The sequence below is a fragment of the Leptodactylus fuscus genome, chromosome 3, assembly GCF_031893055.1.
Source record: "Leptodactylus fuscus isolate aLepFus1 chromosome 3, aLepFus1.hap2, whole genome shotgun sequence".
Lineage (NCBI taxonomy): Eukaryota > Metazoa > Chordata > Amphibia > Anura > Leptodactylidae > Leptodactylus > Leptodactylus fuscus.
In genome coordinates this window covers 72985609-73005711 of record NC_134267.1, presented here as the reverse complement: position 1 = coordinate 73005711, position 20103 = coordinate 72985609, and the positions used below count along the sequence as shown (strand labels likewise).

General features: G+C 42.9%; 1 protein-coding gene across 2 annotated transcripts in view; it reads left to right on the top strand.

The window, feature by feature from the left end:
* PCNX2 (pecanex 2) overlaps nucleotides 1–20103 on the top strand; it is a 383347-nt gene that overhangs the window by 187739 nt on the left and 175505 nt on the right. For both annotated transcript variants that reach the window (XM_075267754.1, XM_075267755.1), the window contains one exon: nucleotides 4245–4336. In XM_075267754.1, the coding sequence (XP_075123855.1) occupies nucleotides 4245–4336 (92 nt within the window). The remainder of the gene's footprint in view (nucleotides 1–4244; nucleotides 4337–20103) is intronic.

The following is a 20103-nucleotide window of genomic DNA, read 5'->3' as shown; positions in this document are numbered from 1 at the left end:
GTACTGTCATTTCAAATTGCTCTTACTGCATCGGAAGGAGCAATAGGGAGAAAATCAAAGAATAATTTGGGGAGGTTGCAGTACCATTAACAGAAAGAAACTTAATACACATTGCAATACTCACTGCCGTTACACTGCTGCTCATTACTCATACCTGTGTGTTCAAGGTGAAACACAACAAGCCTTTTACAGTGCCATACAAAAAAACCTTGTGAATTATCATCCATTAATACCTGCACTCATCTGTTCCCACGCTTTTTTAAAGGTGTTTATTAGTAGGGAAAGAAATTAGGGGCTTATTAGCCGTTGTGTGCAGAGTATACAATTACAGGCCATTTCTCAATAAACTCATGGCAAAAATCAATAATTCTTAGGGCGGGTTCAAACCTGTGCCCACTCTCCGCTTTGTGGGTTTCTATCTTCTGCTTGAGAAACTGGACAGGAGATGGAAACACAGTAGTCATTGTCCGCTTGTGAGCTTCTTCTGGTCTCTGCGGCAAAACCGTTTTGTTTGTTTTTTAGCCGGAGACAAAGTCCTGCATGTCCAACTTTGTGTCCGGTTAAAAAGGAGAGGCAGAAGACACTCACGGGTGGACACTTTGCAAACCCATTCAAAATGAATGGGTTTGAAAACTGACTGCCGGTTTCCATCTACTGTCCAGTTTCTCGGGCAGAAGACGGAAACCTGCAAAGCGGAGACTGGGCGCAGGTGTGAACCTCAGCAGAAGATGTTCTGCTCTTAATTACAAAACCAGAACAGGGACTGCCTGCCTTAATGTTTCTTTTAGAAACCTATAGTTGAGTTCAGATGAGGTTTTTCGGTCCGTGTCAAAATCCTGACCAAAAAAAGTCTCCCATTGACGTCCGCCTGAAGACACTCCCTCCCGACTAAGCCCATTCATTTGGGCCTAATCCGAAGAGCGACTGGATGCCGATGCACTGGCTACCGTTTTTTTGGTCCGGAATCTAAGGCGGTCTCCGCGTCAAATTCTGCACCGAAAAACTGTGTGAACTCATCCTTTGTCTCCCTCTTCAACTATAAAGTACATATCGGAAAATCTAAAACCCTAAATATATCTACATCCCTCATAAGAGTTTGGAAAATCCAAAACCACTCCCCTTAGATATGGATAAGTAAAATCTATTAAGTAATACACTTGCCCCAGCACATTCAAGATGCTTTCTTCTTTAACTATGAGCCACTATGAGCCACTATTACTTGCATTCATTATCTTGGTTTGGAAGAATGAACTTGCTCAAGGAAATCATCCAACCTTCCTCATGTCTTCCATTCTAGACCTAGGAATTTTCTCTTGATACCAAAAGACACATCATATCAATCTAAGATGATCCCCCCTCCCTTTCACTGTTCCTCTACTGTTACATATGTTGGTAAAATATGTTGAAGTATTGTTTACTTTCACATTTGCAAAATTTGTTGTTAGCTTAGATATTAAGTATCTGTGTTTTCATAAAAGATTTAATAATCTTCAGACTACATATTACAGTAGCTAAAGACATTTGTATGCTAATAATGTACTTACATGTACTCCCCTTTTCTTTTTTGTACCCTTACTTAGCTTTTAAAAAAATAAAAATAATTAAAACAGAACTCACTCAAAACATACATTATGACAAAGATAATATACACACTCAAGATGCTTTCTATCTATCTCCCTTCCGGCTTCTTTAAAACAATGCAATTGCTGATATTTAGGTTTGTTTGAAAAGGTAAACCACCCAGGTTAGCTTATTCTAGTTTGAACATAAATCTTCTGGAGGCATTTCGTTACCAGACATCCAAATGTATTAAAAGGTGACAATTAGTCAGATTGCAGATCCATATCCAGCCAGACCAAATATAGCAAGGTCTACTAAACAGAATGTGGTTCCTGAATCCTATGATTAATAGGCAAATGAGCTCTGATGCTCTACTGAGAGGAGTCTGCCAAATTTAGTTTGAAATAGATCCCTTAGCCTTCCTTGATATGTCCATCAGAACTCTTGATATACTTATCTGACAGAAAGATACATATAGAGACTTTTGGAATTTATAGACTTGACCACATTCTTATATTAGCTCTTGGGAAAGAGATCTGATCACAACATTGACGAAGGATGAATTTAAATTTATTCTGTGGCATTTTCAAGGTTTTTCAAAATGTGTAGGATTGCAAGAAACCCACTTCAAAATAGCCTCAAGGTGGTACCTGAGTGGTTATGTACTTATAAATTGGCAGACTTGAGCGAATGCTGGTGTTGTAACAAACAGTTAAGATCTCTTTGCCACATATGGTGGAACTGTGAGGTTACCCAACCTCTATGTCTGTAATTCAAACTTACATCCAAACAGTGGTCAACCCTGACCTTATACTGACTCCTGAGCACTAGGCCCACACCACACTTTCTGCTCTCTAATTGTGACCTTGCTTCCCAACTTGTCTCAGTTGCAAAATTGCTCATCCCATTACATTGGAGGCAAAAGAAGTCCCTTGTATTGCAGAATGGAATGGAACAGTCAACCAAATTTCCCAATGTAAAGAAATGGAAACTTAGATCACTAGAAAACATGATCTGTTCCTCAAAATGTGGTCCCCATGATTTAGAGACCAGAACACATCAGTATAATTCTCCGGTAAGCAGTCATGCTAATTCCGTTAACTCTTACTAGGTAGCTATATGCGTGTCATAGAGTAAGTCCACATAGATCATTTGTATGCAGGTAGCAGATTCATAGTACAGTCAGTCAATACAGGTCATACTTCTGAACTCCTTTTAGATAAACTTAGTTTAGGGAGAAACTCCATCCTAACCATATATTATAATCTGCTAATTCTGGATCACATGTTCACATCATTGAGCATAAGGAAAATGTTTGTTCTCGTACCGTGTTAGCCAGTGGGTATGAAATATTAAATAAAATAAAAAAACTTGATAGTCTTCAGTATTAGTTAGCCATTAATAAGGTATCAACTACTGAAGACTATCAAGTTTTTTTTGTTTTTTTTTTAAACATCATTGAGCAGTCAGAGTGAGTATTCTATACCCATAACTCTTCTCCCAGGTCCAGGAGCGTAACTAGCAAAGACTACATCTGTTTCTTCAAACGCAAAATCAAAACAGTGACAGTTTACAGATGTGCCATGTGAGGGGCTTTCACACCTGCGCTCATTCTCTGGTTTGTGCATTCCGCCGGGTTTCTGTCTTTAGCCCCGCAAAACTGGACAGGGGACCGAATCCCGGCAGTCAGTTTTAAAACCCATTCACTTGAATGGGTTTGTAAAGGTGAACATGTGTGTGCGCCTTCTGCCTATCTGTGGGAAAACGTTTTTTTTATTCGGACACAAAGTCCTGCATGTCCAACTTTGTGTCCAGCTAATAAAACTGGTTTCCCCGCAGAAAGGCAGAAGGCGCACACAGATGGTGACCTTTACAAACCCATTAGAGGGAATGGGTTTTAAAACTGACTACCGGGTTTCTTTCCGCTGTCCAGTTTCGCGGAATAAACAAACCGGAGAACGAGCGCAAGTGTGAACCGCCCCTGACATGTAACTAACTTACTTTTTAACCCCTTTCTGCTGGTACATTTTTAAATTTTTATATTTGACTCCCTGCCTTCCTTTCATCTTTTGAGCAGTTGCCATATTTAAATACCCAACATCCGCCATAATAGTAGAATGGATTAAAATCTCTAGACTTAAAAATCTGTGAAAATATCAGAAAAAGGAACTTGGGCCACAGCCTTAGGTGACTTTTCTCTTAGACATGTAGAACTTGAAGGTGCTGTGCCCGGCCTTTACAGAAATTATGCTGCTCATCTTTTGGACATCGGTTTAGACATATCTAATATAAATCTACAAGCGATGGTTGAAATTTTTTAGTTGAGGGCTAGGCACTTATTTAAATGTGTGGACAGATGTCATGATGTACATTGGCCTGAACTTATGGCTTAGTTGCAATTGATTATATCTCTAACAAAGGATGTGACCAGGGTATTTTTAAATACCAGCAAAGAGTGTGTCATAATTATTGGATTTAATGGTAGGTTCTTTGATCTATGGTATGTCATATAATCCCATACATGTCGATTGCTTATTGCTTCTATGAAACAGGCCTAAACCTCAAATGTAGATTTGGTACAAATTTTGTACTTTTGTCATCCTTCCTTTTTCTAAGATATTACAAATTTTTTTTTAATTTTTATTGGAAACTTTGTTAAATTAGTTGTATCAATTGTCTTACAGCAACTTCTGGATTTGGTTCATCACTTTATAGCTTACTTAGGAGCATTCTAACTGTTGTCATGTTATACAGTATCTGCAACTATTCTATAAAGGTAAGCTTTACTGCTAACAAAATCAAATATGAAATAAGGTGTATTCAGATGTGGCGGATTTGCTCAGTGCAGATTCTGCAACAAAAATCTAGAAACAAGTGGAACCTGATTTTCAAATTCACAGCATTGTCCCACAAACATTTGCAGAAATGTTACCATATTATGTCTGCTATAAAATATTCAGCAAATTTTGCATATAACAAATATATTTTAGCAATTGATTTGATTTGGATTTGCTGTTAAATAAGCAGTGGAAAAAATTAGCTACTTCAAAACACACCATATCCAGAATTTCTAGAAAAGTATATTGAAACTGCATCTACCATTGGCGACATTGTAAGACTTTCAAAACTCTTGAGTTTTTTATAGTTTTCTTTTCAAAGAGTCGCATTAGGGTTAATTTTTTTTAGATTTACGTGTATAAGGCATCTTCATTCACTGATCTGAACAATTATTTTTATTCATGATTGTAGACTGGGTGTTATCACATCCAAGATACTTAATGTGTATGTGTTTAATTTTATGTATTTTTATATTTGTTCTAGGGAAAGGGGAGTGATTGGAATTTTTTTTTCATATATATATATATATATATATATATATATATATATATATATATATATATACTTTTTTTTATTTTTTCCTGTCATTTTTAGACTCCCTAGGGGTCTTGAACTCCAGAAGGTCTGATCACTAATACAATACATTGTAAAATCATGGCACTTCTATTACAGGCTGCATAGGACAGCCTGTAATAGAATTGTATGCCAGACAAACCTGGGAGCCTTCAATAGATTTTGTTCAGGCTGCTGGCAATCTACCCCAAATGGCAGCTTTCATTTTACTCAGCAACTAAACAAGTAAACAACAAGCAGCTTGCAAATGGGGGTTTTAGTTATTAGTGTCCAACTCACCAGCCTTGGTCTTAGGAGGGTGCCCAGGGATGTTAAGTTTCTAAGGATAAACTTCACTCCAACTATAACTCCTCTCTTCTGCCTCTCCCAGCTGCAGATACTAGGGGGCTGTACAGCAGAATAGTCCTGACAAGTATCTGACTACTTTGTATAAGGTGCTGAGTCAACTCCTCCTGTCACAGAACTCCACTCTTTAGAAAGCTGAACTCCCTGGGTCAGGGCTGTCTCTGGATGACCCTTGGGCTGAAGTTTCTTCCTGTGTGGAAACTGTTAGGCCTCAGTTATGAGTTCTAGCATGCACTGTTCACTATCAATTGCTGCACTCTAGACAGAGTTCTAACATTTCTCTCAGGAGAGATGAGTCTACCAGACCCTGCTCAGAGAATAATAGGTAAAAAATATGCAAATCTATCCTCCAGGATGTAATTAGGAGAACAGTGCATCACATCCTTAACATCATGCATGACTCAGTTAAAAAGTCTAATATCATGATGCGGATTTAATTGCCAAATTAATATTTCTATTCCAAAAGTAACAGATTCCCAGCTATGGACAGCGCTGTTTCGGCCTATTGAGCCTCCTCAGCATAGCATAGGGATACTGATTTGGCAGAGTGAGAGACTATAGACCAGGGTCAGGGGATAATCGTACACATCAGGGATAGTGTGTGCCTACATAGGCAGTACGGAGACTTACAAGTCATTCCTGCTCCGTTAGGGATTCTGGGTAAAAAATATGCAAATCTATTCACCAGGATGTAATTAGGAGAACAGTGCACTCTAGAGGGCGGTGTACAGAAACTGCTTCCCATTTACTTTGTGCTAGCAGATCTTGCTCTTCTGCCACCCCTTCCCACCACCTACTTCCTGGATATTTGCTCTGTCTCAGCAATGTTATTGTATTGTATCAGCAATTGTTATTGTTTGTACAATAAAAGGATATACAATTTTGCAATATATTTTCCATAATCAGTTCCTCACGGTTTTCTAGATTTCTGCTTGTTGTCATTCAATCTGTTACTTCTAGTGGATAAAACTCTGAGCATGGCCATGTGATTTACGGTTCATAGTCATGTGATGAGAACATAGGTGCACAGCTGATTACCAGGCCGCTGTCTGATTACTGTGGTGTGACTATAACGAGCAGCACCTGTGTACTCATCACATGACAATGGACCGTAAATCACATGACCATGGTCAGAGTTTTATCCACTAGAAGTAACAGAATGAATGACAGCAGGCGGAGATCTAGTAAACTGTGAGGAATTGATACAGAAAGTATATTGGAAAATTGTATATCTTTTTATTATACAAACCATAGCATTTGTCTCTCAATATTGGTCTGAAAGTGGACAAACCCTTTAACTACTAGTTAATTTACACATGGACTAGAGGTCCAGAAAATAAGTCATGCTGGATATAAAACCATATAAAACCTAACTTTAGGTGAAAAACTATATAAATCTATAAAAATGTTTTTCCTGTATGGTAATTGCGATAGAAAGAAAAAAAAAATCAAAAAATGTTCAGGGCAAAAGCAATTCCCCAAAATAGAATAACTAAAAAGTACACCTGGTCCTGCCAAAAAAGATGCCACATGCATCCCCATACGCAGAATTATAAAAAAAAAAAAAGAAGTTATGGATGTCAGAATATGGCGACTTTTAGAAGAAAAATGTTTAGCACAGTTTTGGATTTTTGTTAAGGGGTTTAAATATAAATAAAACGATATAAATTTAGTATCTTCGGAATCGTACCAAAATATAGAATACCGATGGCATGTCATTTTGGCTACACAGTGAATGTCTTAAAAAGAAAGCCATAAGAAATTCGCAGACATGCACTTTTTCTTCAAATCCACCCCATTCTGATTTTTTTTCCAGCTTCCCAGTACATGCTACAGAATAATTAAGCGTAGCTTCATGATGAAAAATTCGTCCTGTAAACATTAAGACCTCATATGGCTCTGAGACCGGAAGAATAGAAAAAATTGGAAGGGAAGGGGGGTCAAAAATGAAAAATGCCTGCGCTGGGAAGGGGTTAATCTTTAATAGCTTGTGTTAACCTCAACCTTTAGATAGGAGAGAGGGAGATTTAATGCATTGAGCATTCTTAAGGCGTTATCTCCCACCAGGAGCGTACTTAGGCCTTATAGATATTTGTCTATTAAAAGTGCCTTTAAAAATTTGACTGAGATTGTTCAGATAATGGTAATTTGTTTTCCGAAAAAAAAATGTGGATGCTTTATTCATGTATTTACTGGGATCTAAATTATGTGTCAAAAACCCTACCATAGGGGGGGCGTGGCTACCCGGCAAAGCGGGCAGACGTGTGATAGAGAGCTCCGTTGCTGTCTTCTTTAAATCGTCAGACATCTGACATTCAAAGCCAATAAAACAAGTGTCCCTGTCTTGAGGGTATCCCCCTTACCCTAGTGTAGCCTTGAGGACACTCTTATTTGCCTTGCAGAGAAGAGAAGGACTTTGCCCTGATTGCAGCCTACATGTTGTCCGGACACGGCCTCTATCCTATCTTAGGAACCAGGCCGAGAGCCAGAACCACCCAATGTGCAGACCTGTCACTGGCCTTTGTCCCGCTTACCTGCCTTACGATATACGGACAGCCCGTATAGGAACCGCGGAGTGTCAGCTTTGGAGGATTCACTCGCAGAGCATCAGTTCCAGGAGCGGCGGCCATCTTGCGGCCTACTACACCACGCGGTCTTCCTCACCCGGAGCTCCCGCCGGCCTCCATTGGCCCAATACCCAGCCCGGAGGTCCATAGAAAGAAAGAAGCTACATTTTTCCCGACGGGTTTGCTGTGTGTGCCGGCTTCAGAGCATCCACCTAGGCTCTTGCCCAAGCCCTGGCACCAGTAATGCAGGAATTGAGTGATATGAGCGTGGAGATGCGAGCCATGGGCTCAAGGGTAGATAACCTGGAACAAAATCACACAGGGATGGTAAAAACCATCAAAGCCATTGCACGAAAAGTGGACTCACAGACGGAACATCTAAATAAAACTTACCTAATGTTAGAAGACTTAGAAAACAGAAACTGACACCGAAACATACACATTAGAGGTCTCCCAGAGAAATTTACACTGGAGTTGCTCCCCACTGTAGCTTCCCAAATATTCAAGTCACTAGTTGGTAATGATAAAGCAGCAGGAATGCAGATCAAGAGAATCCATAGGGCGATCCGTCCTAAGCCAGATCCAATTGACCCTCCCAGAGATGTCATATGTGCACTTCTTTCATCAGCTCACGTGACTGAATTGCTACGAGTGGCCAGAGACTGCAAAGATTTATCTCACGAAGGGGCTCCCCTACAATTTTTTCAGGATTTGGCCCCGTCTACTCTGCAAAAGAGATGCACAATGAAGCCTCTCCTAGACGTACTGAGAGAAATGGCCTCCAATACTCTTGGTTATTCCCGTTTGGTCTCTCAGTCCTCAAGAATGGTTAGATAATTAATATCTACACCCCTAGAGACCTTGGACTAGCTTGGGAATCCCTCGGTATTGATCCAGTGGACGTACTGTCATGGCTCCCTATGGGCGAGGACGTCCCGACCACGTCAGTTGCGAGAGCCTTGGAAATGCCGCATACTCCTGGTCTCTTCAAGTCGCCTAAATCCAGAAGGATGGGGCAGAGGACCCCGGAATCTAGGTAGAGAGACTGTGAGACCTCTTGAGGCTATCAAGAATCGCTTATATGGTCTTTGATGCTGCATATGCTCACCTATGTAGATGATAGGCAGTCCGACCCTGCCTGTTGATTGTTCCAGTTTTAGAGTTTACTAGTTACCTTTGCATGCTGCCTTGATGGCCATGACTAGCTTCTACAGCTTCAAGTGCAAATTAAAGACACATCTTTTCAGACAGGCCTATCACAATTCTTAATGTAAACCCTTCCATACCGTAATTAGAATCCCCAAAATTTAACCCTCCTCTGTTCCAGCTTCCACATTACCCCACGATATGATGCCATTTCAGGCTAACTCTGTATGTCCAAGCACCATCCACATGTTAAAGGACACGACTGATGATGGCTCAAAATTTTATGTTTGTGTAATGACAGTCACCTCTATTACAAAATTGTCTGACCACTGTATAAGCAATACCGCCCCTGCTACCTCTTGTGTCAACCCCTCTATCTAATAGATTGTAAGTTCTTGTGAGCAGGGCCCTCAGTCCCATTGTGTGAAATGACTTCCCTTGTAATGTATCTTTCTGTCTGTATTTGAACCCTACTAATTGTATAGTGCTGCGGAATATGTTGGCGCTATATAAATAAAAATTATTATTATTATTATTATTAACTACAACGTATAGAAAGACTCAGCTCTTACTGACTTGTTTTTTTTTTCAGTGATGCACTTACAGATCGCCTTACTTGTCGATACTTTACCCTAGATAATATTTCATGCAAGTTAGTCAGGTTTATTGCATTCATAATTTGTAGTCATACTGCTCCCTAAGGTAATGTAACAGACTCTAGGACTATTTGACTTCTACAGTTTCTGTTTTCAACTGTTTTAACTTAGGCTGGAATAGATGTCACTTGCGTTTGTGCTATTACTGACTAAAACGTTTCTCTCCTTAAGTGACAACACATACTTACTTTGTTATTACTGAGTGTCCCAGTTTGATACATTTACTTAGTGTTTATACATCTGTCTTGAATTGCAATATACTGTATTTGTTTGATTACCTTTGTTCCTCTTTGTCTTTCTATGCCCTCCCCACCCCCTACCTTTCACCTTTGCCCATGAATTATGGTGATAGGAAATATTGCCTGTCTGACTCTACTTCTATTGGAGAACTACAAACATTACACTGTGCGAGACAAGTGAAATGTCTATAAAGAACTTGTCTGAATCGGCTTCCCTGGTTTGCACCTCCTTTAACGTAAAGAGGTTTAACTCACCCAACAAACTAAACCATGTCTTTCTCCTTCTTCGGAAGCTGAAGACCAACATAGCATTTCTTTAGGAAACACTCTTTAAACAAGCAAAGATCCCGAAGCTTCCCACAAGAGACTTCACACAGTCCTTTTATTGCACAAGTCCTGTGGCTGCTTCAAAGGGGGTTTCTATTCTCATTGGAGCCAAGATCCCATTTGTACCTTCCAAGCAATGGTCAGATCCTGATGGGAGAACGATTTTTGGGAAGGGTACCATTGCGGACAAACCCTACACATTGGTGAATCTGTACGCCCCCAACAGAGGACAGATTTCCTGGCTTATAGACGTCCTGCAGACCTTGAAGTTGTTTGCAGAAGGACAATTGATCCTGGGAGGCGATTTCAACCTAGCAATACATCATATGCTGGACACCTTTTCCTCAACTTCACCCCATTCTAAAAAGTCACTGAAGGCTCTCATGAGTGTGTTACAGGAGCGGAATTTGCTTGATGTGTGGAGAACACAACATCTGTCGGTCAAGGACTACACCTTTTACTCCCTGACTGGTCTCTCCTATCATAGAATTGACTATATTTTCATTTCCACTGATCTTCTGTCTCTTGTCCTGAATTAGTCTATAGCAGACCTGGGCAAAGTCCGGCCCCCGGGCCATATCCGGCCCTCTGAATGATTCAGTCCGGCCCGCACAGCTTTGACTAGGGAGGCGTGTCTATGGGGGCGTGTCTAGGGGCGTGTCTTAGTGCCGGCCGAAGATGGAGATGTGGAGCGTGTCATAAAGTACTGAGAGATGTAAGGTGAGCTGCAGGGTGGAGAGAGAGAGTGTGTATGTCTATATGTGTCTGTCTATATGTGTGTCTGTCTATGTGTCTGTCTATATGTGTGTGTGTGTGTGTGTGTGTGTGTCTATATGTGTCTGTCTATCTGTATGTGTGTGTCTCAGCAACCTAGGGGCAGAGATGGAAGGGGAATGTTATACTAAGGCAGAGATGGCAGATAGAAACTGAGGGAGAGATGGAGGGGGGGATATGAAATGGGGAAAATAAAGGGGGATATGAAACTGAGGAAGAAATGGAGGGGGGGGACATGAAACTGGGGGTAGATGAAGAGGGCACTTAGACTGGGGGGACATTAAACCGTGGAGGAAGCTGTAGGGGGACCTGTCTGCCTCTAGTTGCCCCCAGTTTAATGTCACCCTCCAGCTATCCCTACGGTTTAATGTCTGCTTCCCGATTTTAATGTCCCCCTCTAGTTGCCCCCAGTTTCATGTCCCGCTCCAGCTGTCAATTTATTGCCCTCCTCCAACTACCCCCACTGTTTAATGTCCCCCTCCAGCTGCTCCAGTTTTATGTCCCCTCTAGTTTCCCCCAGTTTATACTGGGGCACCAGGAGAGGGACTTAATACTGTGGGGCAGTTGGAAGGGAACATTATAATGTGGGGCATATAGTGTACGGGTGACTGTAGGAGGATTATACTTTGTGGGGGCACATGGAAAGATGATTGGGAATGGGCGGAGTCAACGTAAAAGTTGGTGGTGCTAAATTTGCCGTGGCACAGCCCTCTAGCATAGTTTCAATTTCTTATGCGGCCCCATGGGAAAATTAATTGCCCACCCCTGGTCTATAGGCTCTATAAATGCATAAAGCCCATAATGTGAGGAGTCTTAATCGCAATGGCCTCAAAAATAAAAAAGAACAGACAGAAATCACTAGACAACCTACTGACCTGTATTGCATTGTTGGAGAGGACACAGAAGAGGTCGATGACCACCACAGTACTTCCCGAGCTGACTTAATTGAGACAGCAACTTCTGGACATATTAAACACTAGGTCTTCATCTGCTTCAACTTCATCTGCAATACAGGAAACTTTTATATGCACATGTCAATAAGGGTGGACGTTTTATGACAGCCTTGATCCACAAAGCTAAGGCTAAATCACATATCTCCACCATCAAAAAAGCAGAAGGAACATTGATGTCCGACCAGTGGCGTAACTACCACCATAGCAGCGGTAGCAGCTGCCACAGGGCCCGGGACATTAGGGGCCCGGTGACAGCTGCTACCGCTGCTATCATTATTCTCGGAGGTCTTTTCGGACCCCCGAGTATAATGATCGGGGCCCTCTGTTGGTGGAATACTTTCCACCAACAGGGGGCCCCGAAGCTGCAGCAACGGCTGAGACACAGGAGCTGCAGCTTTGGCTCCTGTCAGCGCTTCAGGACACTCTCCCTCTCTCCCCCCTCCCTTTCTCTGCTGTCCTCTGCCCACCAATGATACGGAGGTACGTACTGGGGTTACTTATTACTATCAGGCATTTGGGGGGATTACTTGTGTTTTAGTAACTCCATGTGCCTCATATTAATAGCAGTTAACCCCATCATCTCCCTCACATTAACCCCTGTGTGCCTCACCATAAGAGTTACTGATATGTGAGACATATGGGGGTAATAATAATGAAAATACTTTATTATTACCTCCATGTCTCTCACATATCAGTAACCCTTATGGTGAGGCACACAGGGGGTTAATGTGAGGGAGATGATGGGGTTAACTGCTATTAATATGAGGCACATGGAGTTACTAAATTGTAATGCACATGACCAGATTTTTTATCCACAATTTGTCCTGGTATAGCGGTCAGCGGGTGACGTGACAGTATTTAGTCCTGTAGGGGCCACTAAGGGACATAATACTGTGTGCAGTGGCCACTAAGGGACATAATACTGTGTGCAGGGGCCACTATGGGACATAATACTGTGTGCAGGGGCCACTATTGGGTATAATACGGTGTGCAGGGGCCACTATTGGGTATAATACTGTGTGCAGGGGCCACTATTGGGTATAATACTGTGTGCAGGGGCCACTATGGAACATAATAGAGCGCGCAGGAATGCGTAGGAGGGACTCGGTCGAGATCTTTGTGTTGGGGGGGCCCCATGTCAAAAGTTCGCCACGGGGCCCCGCCATTCCTAGTTACGCCACTGTGTCTGACACTAAAGACATAGCGGCAGAATTTGTTTCCTTTTATTCAAGCCTATACAATCTACGAGATGAGGACCTCGTGGGAACTCAGTCCTCCAGATTGGGACTTATTGAAAGATTCCTAGCTAGACTGTCTTTACCCTCATTATCCAAAGACCAAGCACAAGCGCTTTTGGAACCAATCACATTGAAAGAACTGCTTGACACTATCAATAGCTTCCCCCCGGGGAAAAGTCCGGGACAGGATGGACTTTGATATATTGCAAGAAATTCCTACATACTCTAGCTCCGCAGCTCCTTCGAGTGTGCAACGATCTGCTGAAAGGCTACGACTAAGAGACAACAGTCTCGAGACGTGTCAGATCTTCCACCATGTGAACGTGGACTTGGTTTGTTTTTCTTTTCACATTCATGCTTGTTTTTATCCATCTGCTTTTGCAGATTTATGGTTAAATGACAAATTAGAAGAAAGTATATATGTTTTTTTTGTGTACCATGTGCCTTTTGGAATGCTTTTAAATTTTTTGTTATTTAATTAAAAGCTATGTTTTAGCACATTACATCATATGATGCTGGACTATGGTCTTTTTTTTCTCGTCTGTTCACATTAAAGCTGCACAAACACATTCACCCAGTGAAGTAACTGGTGAATGTATATTGCTCTCTGTTCACACCAGAGCCGCACTACACACTGCTACTTTGCTCAGGCAGACGGCCGCCCCCTGGGACTTGTGGACCTCGACTGTGTTTTTGGCCCTTGGAGTGAGTAGAGCCTTTAAAATACAGTGCTTTTGGCCCTTGGAGTGAGTACAGCACTCACTTTAAAAAGCAGTGTTTTATGCCCTTTTGGTAACGGGGGCCATGCAGCAGCAGTGTTTTATTTTTTGGCCCTTGGGATGACTAGAGCCATGCAGCAGCAGTGTTTCATTTTTTGGCCCTTGGGATGACTAGAGCCATGCAGCAGCAGTGTTTCATATTTTGGCCCTTGGGATGACAAGAGCCATATAGCAGCAGTGTTTCATTTTTTGGCCCTTGGGGTGACAAGAGCCATGCAGCAGCAGTGTTTCATTTTTTGGCCCTTGGGGTGACTAGAGCCATGCAGCAGCAGTGTTTCATTTATTGGCCCTTGGGGTGACTAGAGTCATGCAGCAGCAGTGTTTCATTTTTGGCCCTTGGGGTGACCCCTAAAAAATTAGATTTCAGGCCCTTGGGGGTGATCCCTAAAACATTAATTTTCAGGCCCTTGGGGTGAGCCCTAAAACATTAATTTTCAGGCCCTTGAGGTGAGCCCTAAAACAGACCATCAGACCATAGGACATTCTCCCAATACTCTTCTGGATCATCCAAATGCTCTCTAGCAAACTTCAGACGGGCCCGGACATGTACTGGCTTAAGCAGTGGGACACGTCTGGCACTGCAGGATCTGAGTCCCTGGCGGCGTAGTGTGTTACTGATGGTAGGCTTTGTTACATTGGTCCCAGCTCTCTGCAGTTCATTCACTAGGTCCCCCCGCGTGGTTCTGGGATTTTTGCTCACCGTTCTTGTGATCATTTTGACCCCACGGGGTGAGATTTTGGGTGGAGACCCAGATCGAGGGAGATTATCAGTGGTCTTGTATGTCTTCCATTTTCTAATTATTGCTCCCACAGTTGATTTCTTCAATCCAAGCTGGTTGCCTATTGCAGATTCAGTCTTCCCAGCCTGGTGCAGGGCTACAATTTTGTTTCTGGTGTCCTTTGACAGCTCTTTGGTCTTCACCATAGTGGAGTTTGGAGTCTGACTGTTTGAGGGTGTGCACAGGTGTCTTTCTATACTGATAACAAGTTTAAACTGGTGCCATTACTACAGGTAATGATTGGAGGAAAGAGGAGACTCTTAAAGAAGAAGTTACAGGTCTGTGAGAGCCAGAAATCTTGATTGTTTGTAGGTGACCAAATACTTATTTTCCAGCATAATTTGCAAATAAATTCTTACAAAATCAGACAATGTGATTTTCTGGATTTGTTTTCTCATTTTGTCTCTCATAGTTGAGGTCTACCTATGATGTAAATTACAGACGCCTCTCATCTTTTTAAGTGGTGGAACTTGCACTATTGGTGACTGACTAAATACTTTTTTGCCCTACTGTATATATATATATATATATATATATATATATATATATATATATATATATGAAAAAAAAATTCACATTCAGAAGTAGGGGCTGGGGTTGTAGGAGGAGGATGAGGAGTATGAGGTGGAAGAGTAAATTCGGTGCTGGCGGCTTCTCTCCAGTACCTGGACTATGGAGTGGATACCCAGCTAGTTATCCACGTCCTCACCCGTGTCCCCTGCTGCTGCTGGCAGCCCCTCTCCAGTACCTGGACTGTGGAGTGGATATACAGCTGGGTATCCACATCCTAGCCCACATCCCCTGCTCATATTGACGAAAGACACTGCTGGCAGCCCTTCTCCAGTACCTGGACTGTGGACTAGACACCCAGCTGGGTATGCATGTCCACGTCCTCACCCACGTCCCCTGCTGCTACTGACGAGGGACACTCCTGGCAGCCCCTCTCCAGTAGCTGGACTGTGGAGTGGATATACAGCTGGGTATGCACGTCCACGTCCTCCCACACATACCCTGCTGCTACTGACGAGAGGCAATGCTGGCAGCCCCTCTCCAGTACCTGGACTGTGGACTGAATACCCAGCTGGGTATGCATGTCCACATCCCCTGCTGCTACTGACGAGGGACAATGCTGCCAGCCCCTCTCCAGTAGTTGGACTGTGGGGTGGATATACAGCTGGGTATGCACGTCCACGTCCTCGTGTACGTACCCTGCTGCTACTGACGAGAGGCAATGCTGGCAGCCCCTCTCCAGTAGCTGGACTCTGGACTGGATACCCAGCGGAATATCCACGTCCACATCCTTGCCCACGTCCCCTGCTGCTACGCTGCATCATGTACTAAACTCTGAAAAGAGCTGTTATTTCCTGCCTAACCAAAGCTATGAAAGCATTTTATCGCCCTCAGAACAAGCTCTCCCTATCACTCCAAAACTGAAATGACACGAATATGGCGGTGGCCGTTCTTATGAATGGGAGGTCACATGTTTTCGGCAGCCAATGGGTTTTTTCAATTTTTTTCACTGCCTCCGTTGTCGTAGTTCCTGTCCCACCTGCCCTGCGCAGTTATTGGTTCAAAAAATGCGCCAGGGAAGGTGGGAGGGGATACAAATTTTTACTGAGTATGCGGCCTTGTATTCGATTATGAACGAATACATCGAACGCCATGATATTCGATCGAATACCTATTCCATCAAACGGCGTTCGCTCATCTCTACACAATATATATTAACTGCCTCCCAGCATCTCTGTATATAATAGTATTGGGTTCTACCGGAGAGACTGTAGAGGGGGAATAGCGGTATACTATCTCCAGCATCAGGTGTTACACTAAGAAAAAACTAGGAAACCATTTGGGAGTAGAATCAATGACTCCAGTGTTCCAACCAGTTAAGGCCTCATTCACATCTGCGTTGGTATTCCATTTGGGGGAGTCTACATGAGGACTCCCCCCAGAATGGAATACCGAACACAACTGCAAGTGGTGCGCCAGTGAAAGCACATGGATCCCATAGACTATAATGGGGTCTGTGTGCTTGCCGCCAGATCTCCACAGGGATCATGCGGACAAGGAAAGTAGTTCACAATCTACTTTCCTGTCCGCATGATTTGTGCAGGCAGTGTGCGGCAAGCACACAGACCCCATTATAGTCTATGGGGTCCGTGTGCTTGTACTGCATAGGGCTTGCAATTGCGTTTGGTATTCCGTTCGGGGGGGTCCTCATGCGGACTTCCCCGGAGGGAATAGCAACACAGATGTGAGCAAGGCTTAAGACACACCAGAGCCATTATCAAAGGTGGATATCACTTTGGGATGGGGGAACCAATAACTCCTGGAGTTTTATCTTTGTGCCGTCGTTGTTTATATTTATATAGGTCGGTTCCGCTTTAAGAGTATATGTGTATATTCAGCTTTAGGAGTATATAGTACTTAGTGTTCGTTCACACTTCGGTTTGGTGTCCAGTGTGTGCATTCTGCCGGGTTTCCTACCTCAGCCCTAGCGAAACTGGACAGGGGACGGAAACCTGGCGGTCAGCTTTAACATCCATTCACTTGAATAGGTTTGTGAAGGTGACCGCCAGTGTCCATCTGCTGCCTGTCTGCAGGGAAACCGTTTTTTTAACCTGACACAAAGTCTTCATAATGCTACCATTAATTATTCTGTACAATGTACTGGGAAGCTGGAAAAAAAATTCAGAATGGGGTGGATTTGAAGAAAAAGTGCATTTCTGTGTCTTTCTTACAGGCTTCGTTTTGACGGTGTTCACTGTGCATTCAAAATGGTGTCAAAATTATTTTTTTTTCTAAAAGTTGCCATATTCTGACACCTGTAACTTTTTTATGCTTCCATGTACAGGGATGCATAGGGCGTCTTTTTTTTGAGGAAGCAGGTGTACTTTTTAGTTATACCATTTTGGGGAATTGCTTTGATGACTTTTTATTCAAATTTTTATCAGAGGCAAAACAGTGAAAAAAAGGTGATTTGGCACTTTTGATTTTTTTTTCTACTACGTCATTTACCGTATGGGAAAAATATTTTATATAGATTCATAGAGCGGGCGTTTTCGGACACACAGATTTTATATGTACCTTTATATGTATTCTAGGGAAGGGGGGAGGTGATTTGAACTTTTAGGACTATTTTTTTTTTTCATGTTTTTTTTTTTACTCATTTATTTTTGCATTTATTAGACCCCCTAGGGGTCTTGAACCCTAGGGGGTTTGATCACTAGTGCAGTACATTACAATGCTAATGCATTGCAAAAATCCAGCAGTTTTTTATTGCAGGCTACATAGAGTAGCCTACAAGAGAATATACTGAAAGACAGGCCTAGAAGTCTTCACAAGTGTGCTCCGGGTGCTCGCGAACCCTTGGAAAATGGCGACACCCAGGCGCAGCTGATAAAATGGCGCCTCGGTCAGCTTTGACAGAGGCATCAGTGGTGTTAATGCCCACGATCGATGTGGGCACTGATCACGAACATTAGCTCTGGATGGCTGCTGTATAAAACAGGCAGCTATGGCGGCTGCCCAGCCCATGAGAGGCCGCCATTTTTAAACCCCCTTCACCCGCCGTACTAGTGTGGTGGATGTCGGGAAAGGGTTAATAGATCTGTTGGATAAAGATGGTGTCTGCTTTGAGATAAAGCCTAAATTGTGACCTGGTTTGCATCCACAATGAAAATGTAAATAGAGCATTAACTTCTGGGGGGTTATTTCGATTAAAGGTTGTTTGAAAAGTACATTGAGGCTCCCTACTGAGGGAGAAGCTGAACCTTGGCAGAGTGGACCATCACCTGTCCTCCTGGATCCTAGACTACCTGACAAACCGCCCTCAGTATGTTCTCACATATTGAGTGCCCAGGACTGTGTGCCTGACACTGTGATCTGTAGTACGGGGGCACCACAAGGTACAGTTCTTGCCCCATTTCTCTTCACACTGTACACTGCTGACTTTAGGCACAATTCCTCCAGCTGTTACTTACAGAAGTACTCCGATGACTCTGCTATAGTAGGCCTTATCACTGATGGCGACGATAGGGAATACAGAGACTTAAACCGGGACTTTGTTGAATGGTGCTAGCAGAATCACCTCAGGATTAATGCTGGGAAGACCAAGATGATGGTGGTGGACTTTAGCAAACAGAGAAGTGCTCCGACCCCGGTGGAGATCCAAGGGACATGCATTGATATAGTCAGGACTTATAAGTATCTGGGTGTGCTCCTCAATAATAAACTAGACTGGGCTGATCACCTGGAGGCGCTGCACAGAAAGGGCCACAGCAGGCTCTACCTGCTCAGGAGGCTGAGGGCCTTCGGAGTCCAGGGGACACTTCTTAGGGCCTTTTTCAACTCTGTGGTTGCTTCTGCCATCTTTTTCGGTGTGGCTTGCTGGGGAGCAGTATATCAACCAGGGACAGAAATAAACTTGACAGGCTGATCAGAAGGACCAGCTCTGTCCTGGGGAGCCCCCTGGACCCAGTACAGGTTGTGGGTGACAGAGGGATACTGTCTAAGGTGACCTCCATGCGGGTGAACAAATCCCACCCCATGTATGAGACCTTGATGGCACTTAGCAGCACTGTAAGTGACCGTCTGCTTCATCTCAAGTGTGAGAAGGAGCGCTATCGCAGGTCCTTCCTTCCAACCGCGACCAGGCTGTATAATCTACATCAGACCAAGCGAAGATCACTCTGCACAGAAAACTAATGATTATGACTATGAAGTCTTCCTTTTTTCTTCTTCTGTTCCTTAGCTGCTATGGACTCCTAGCATATATTCTCTTCTCAGCATATGTGTGTCTACGTCTGTATTATATTACTGTGTATTATCCTGTATCTGTATTACTTTGCTGCTGTAACATACTGAAATTTCCCCACTGTGGGACTATTAAAGGATTATCTTATCTTATATGATAATAAGGCTACGTTCACATCTTTCAGTTTGTTGTTCTGACAGATTGAAAAATGCATACAGTGTGCACCTTTCATTTACATCGACCACCATTCACTGCAATATTAAACACTAGACAGAAGCTTTCTCTGGTCTTGTTTGTTAATGTTTTAAACAGAAGATAAAGTTCACAAAAGAATATAAGATGATCTTTATGAATTTAATTGATTGTGCCTCTTACCATGAGTGACGTGAGCCGTGCTGAGACTGTCGCCCAAGAGCCCACTTAAACATGCAGCTGGCCCTGCCCTTCCACACAGGCTAATTATAAGGTTCTCTCTGTATGCAATTGTTTAATGAAAGTTGTCATCACTTTGTACTATCGTAGTAATCAGGACTCTCACTATCTCTTAGGGCTAGTTCACACGTGGGCAAAGGG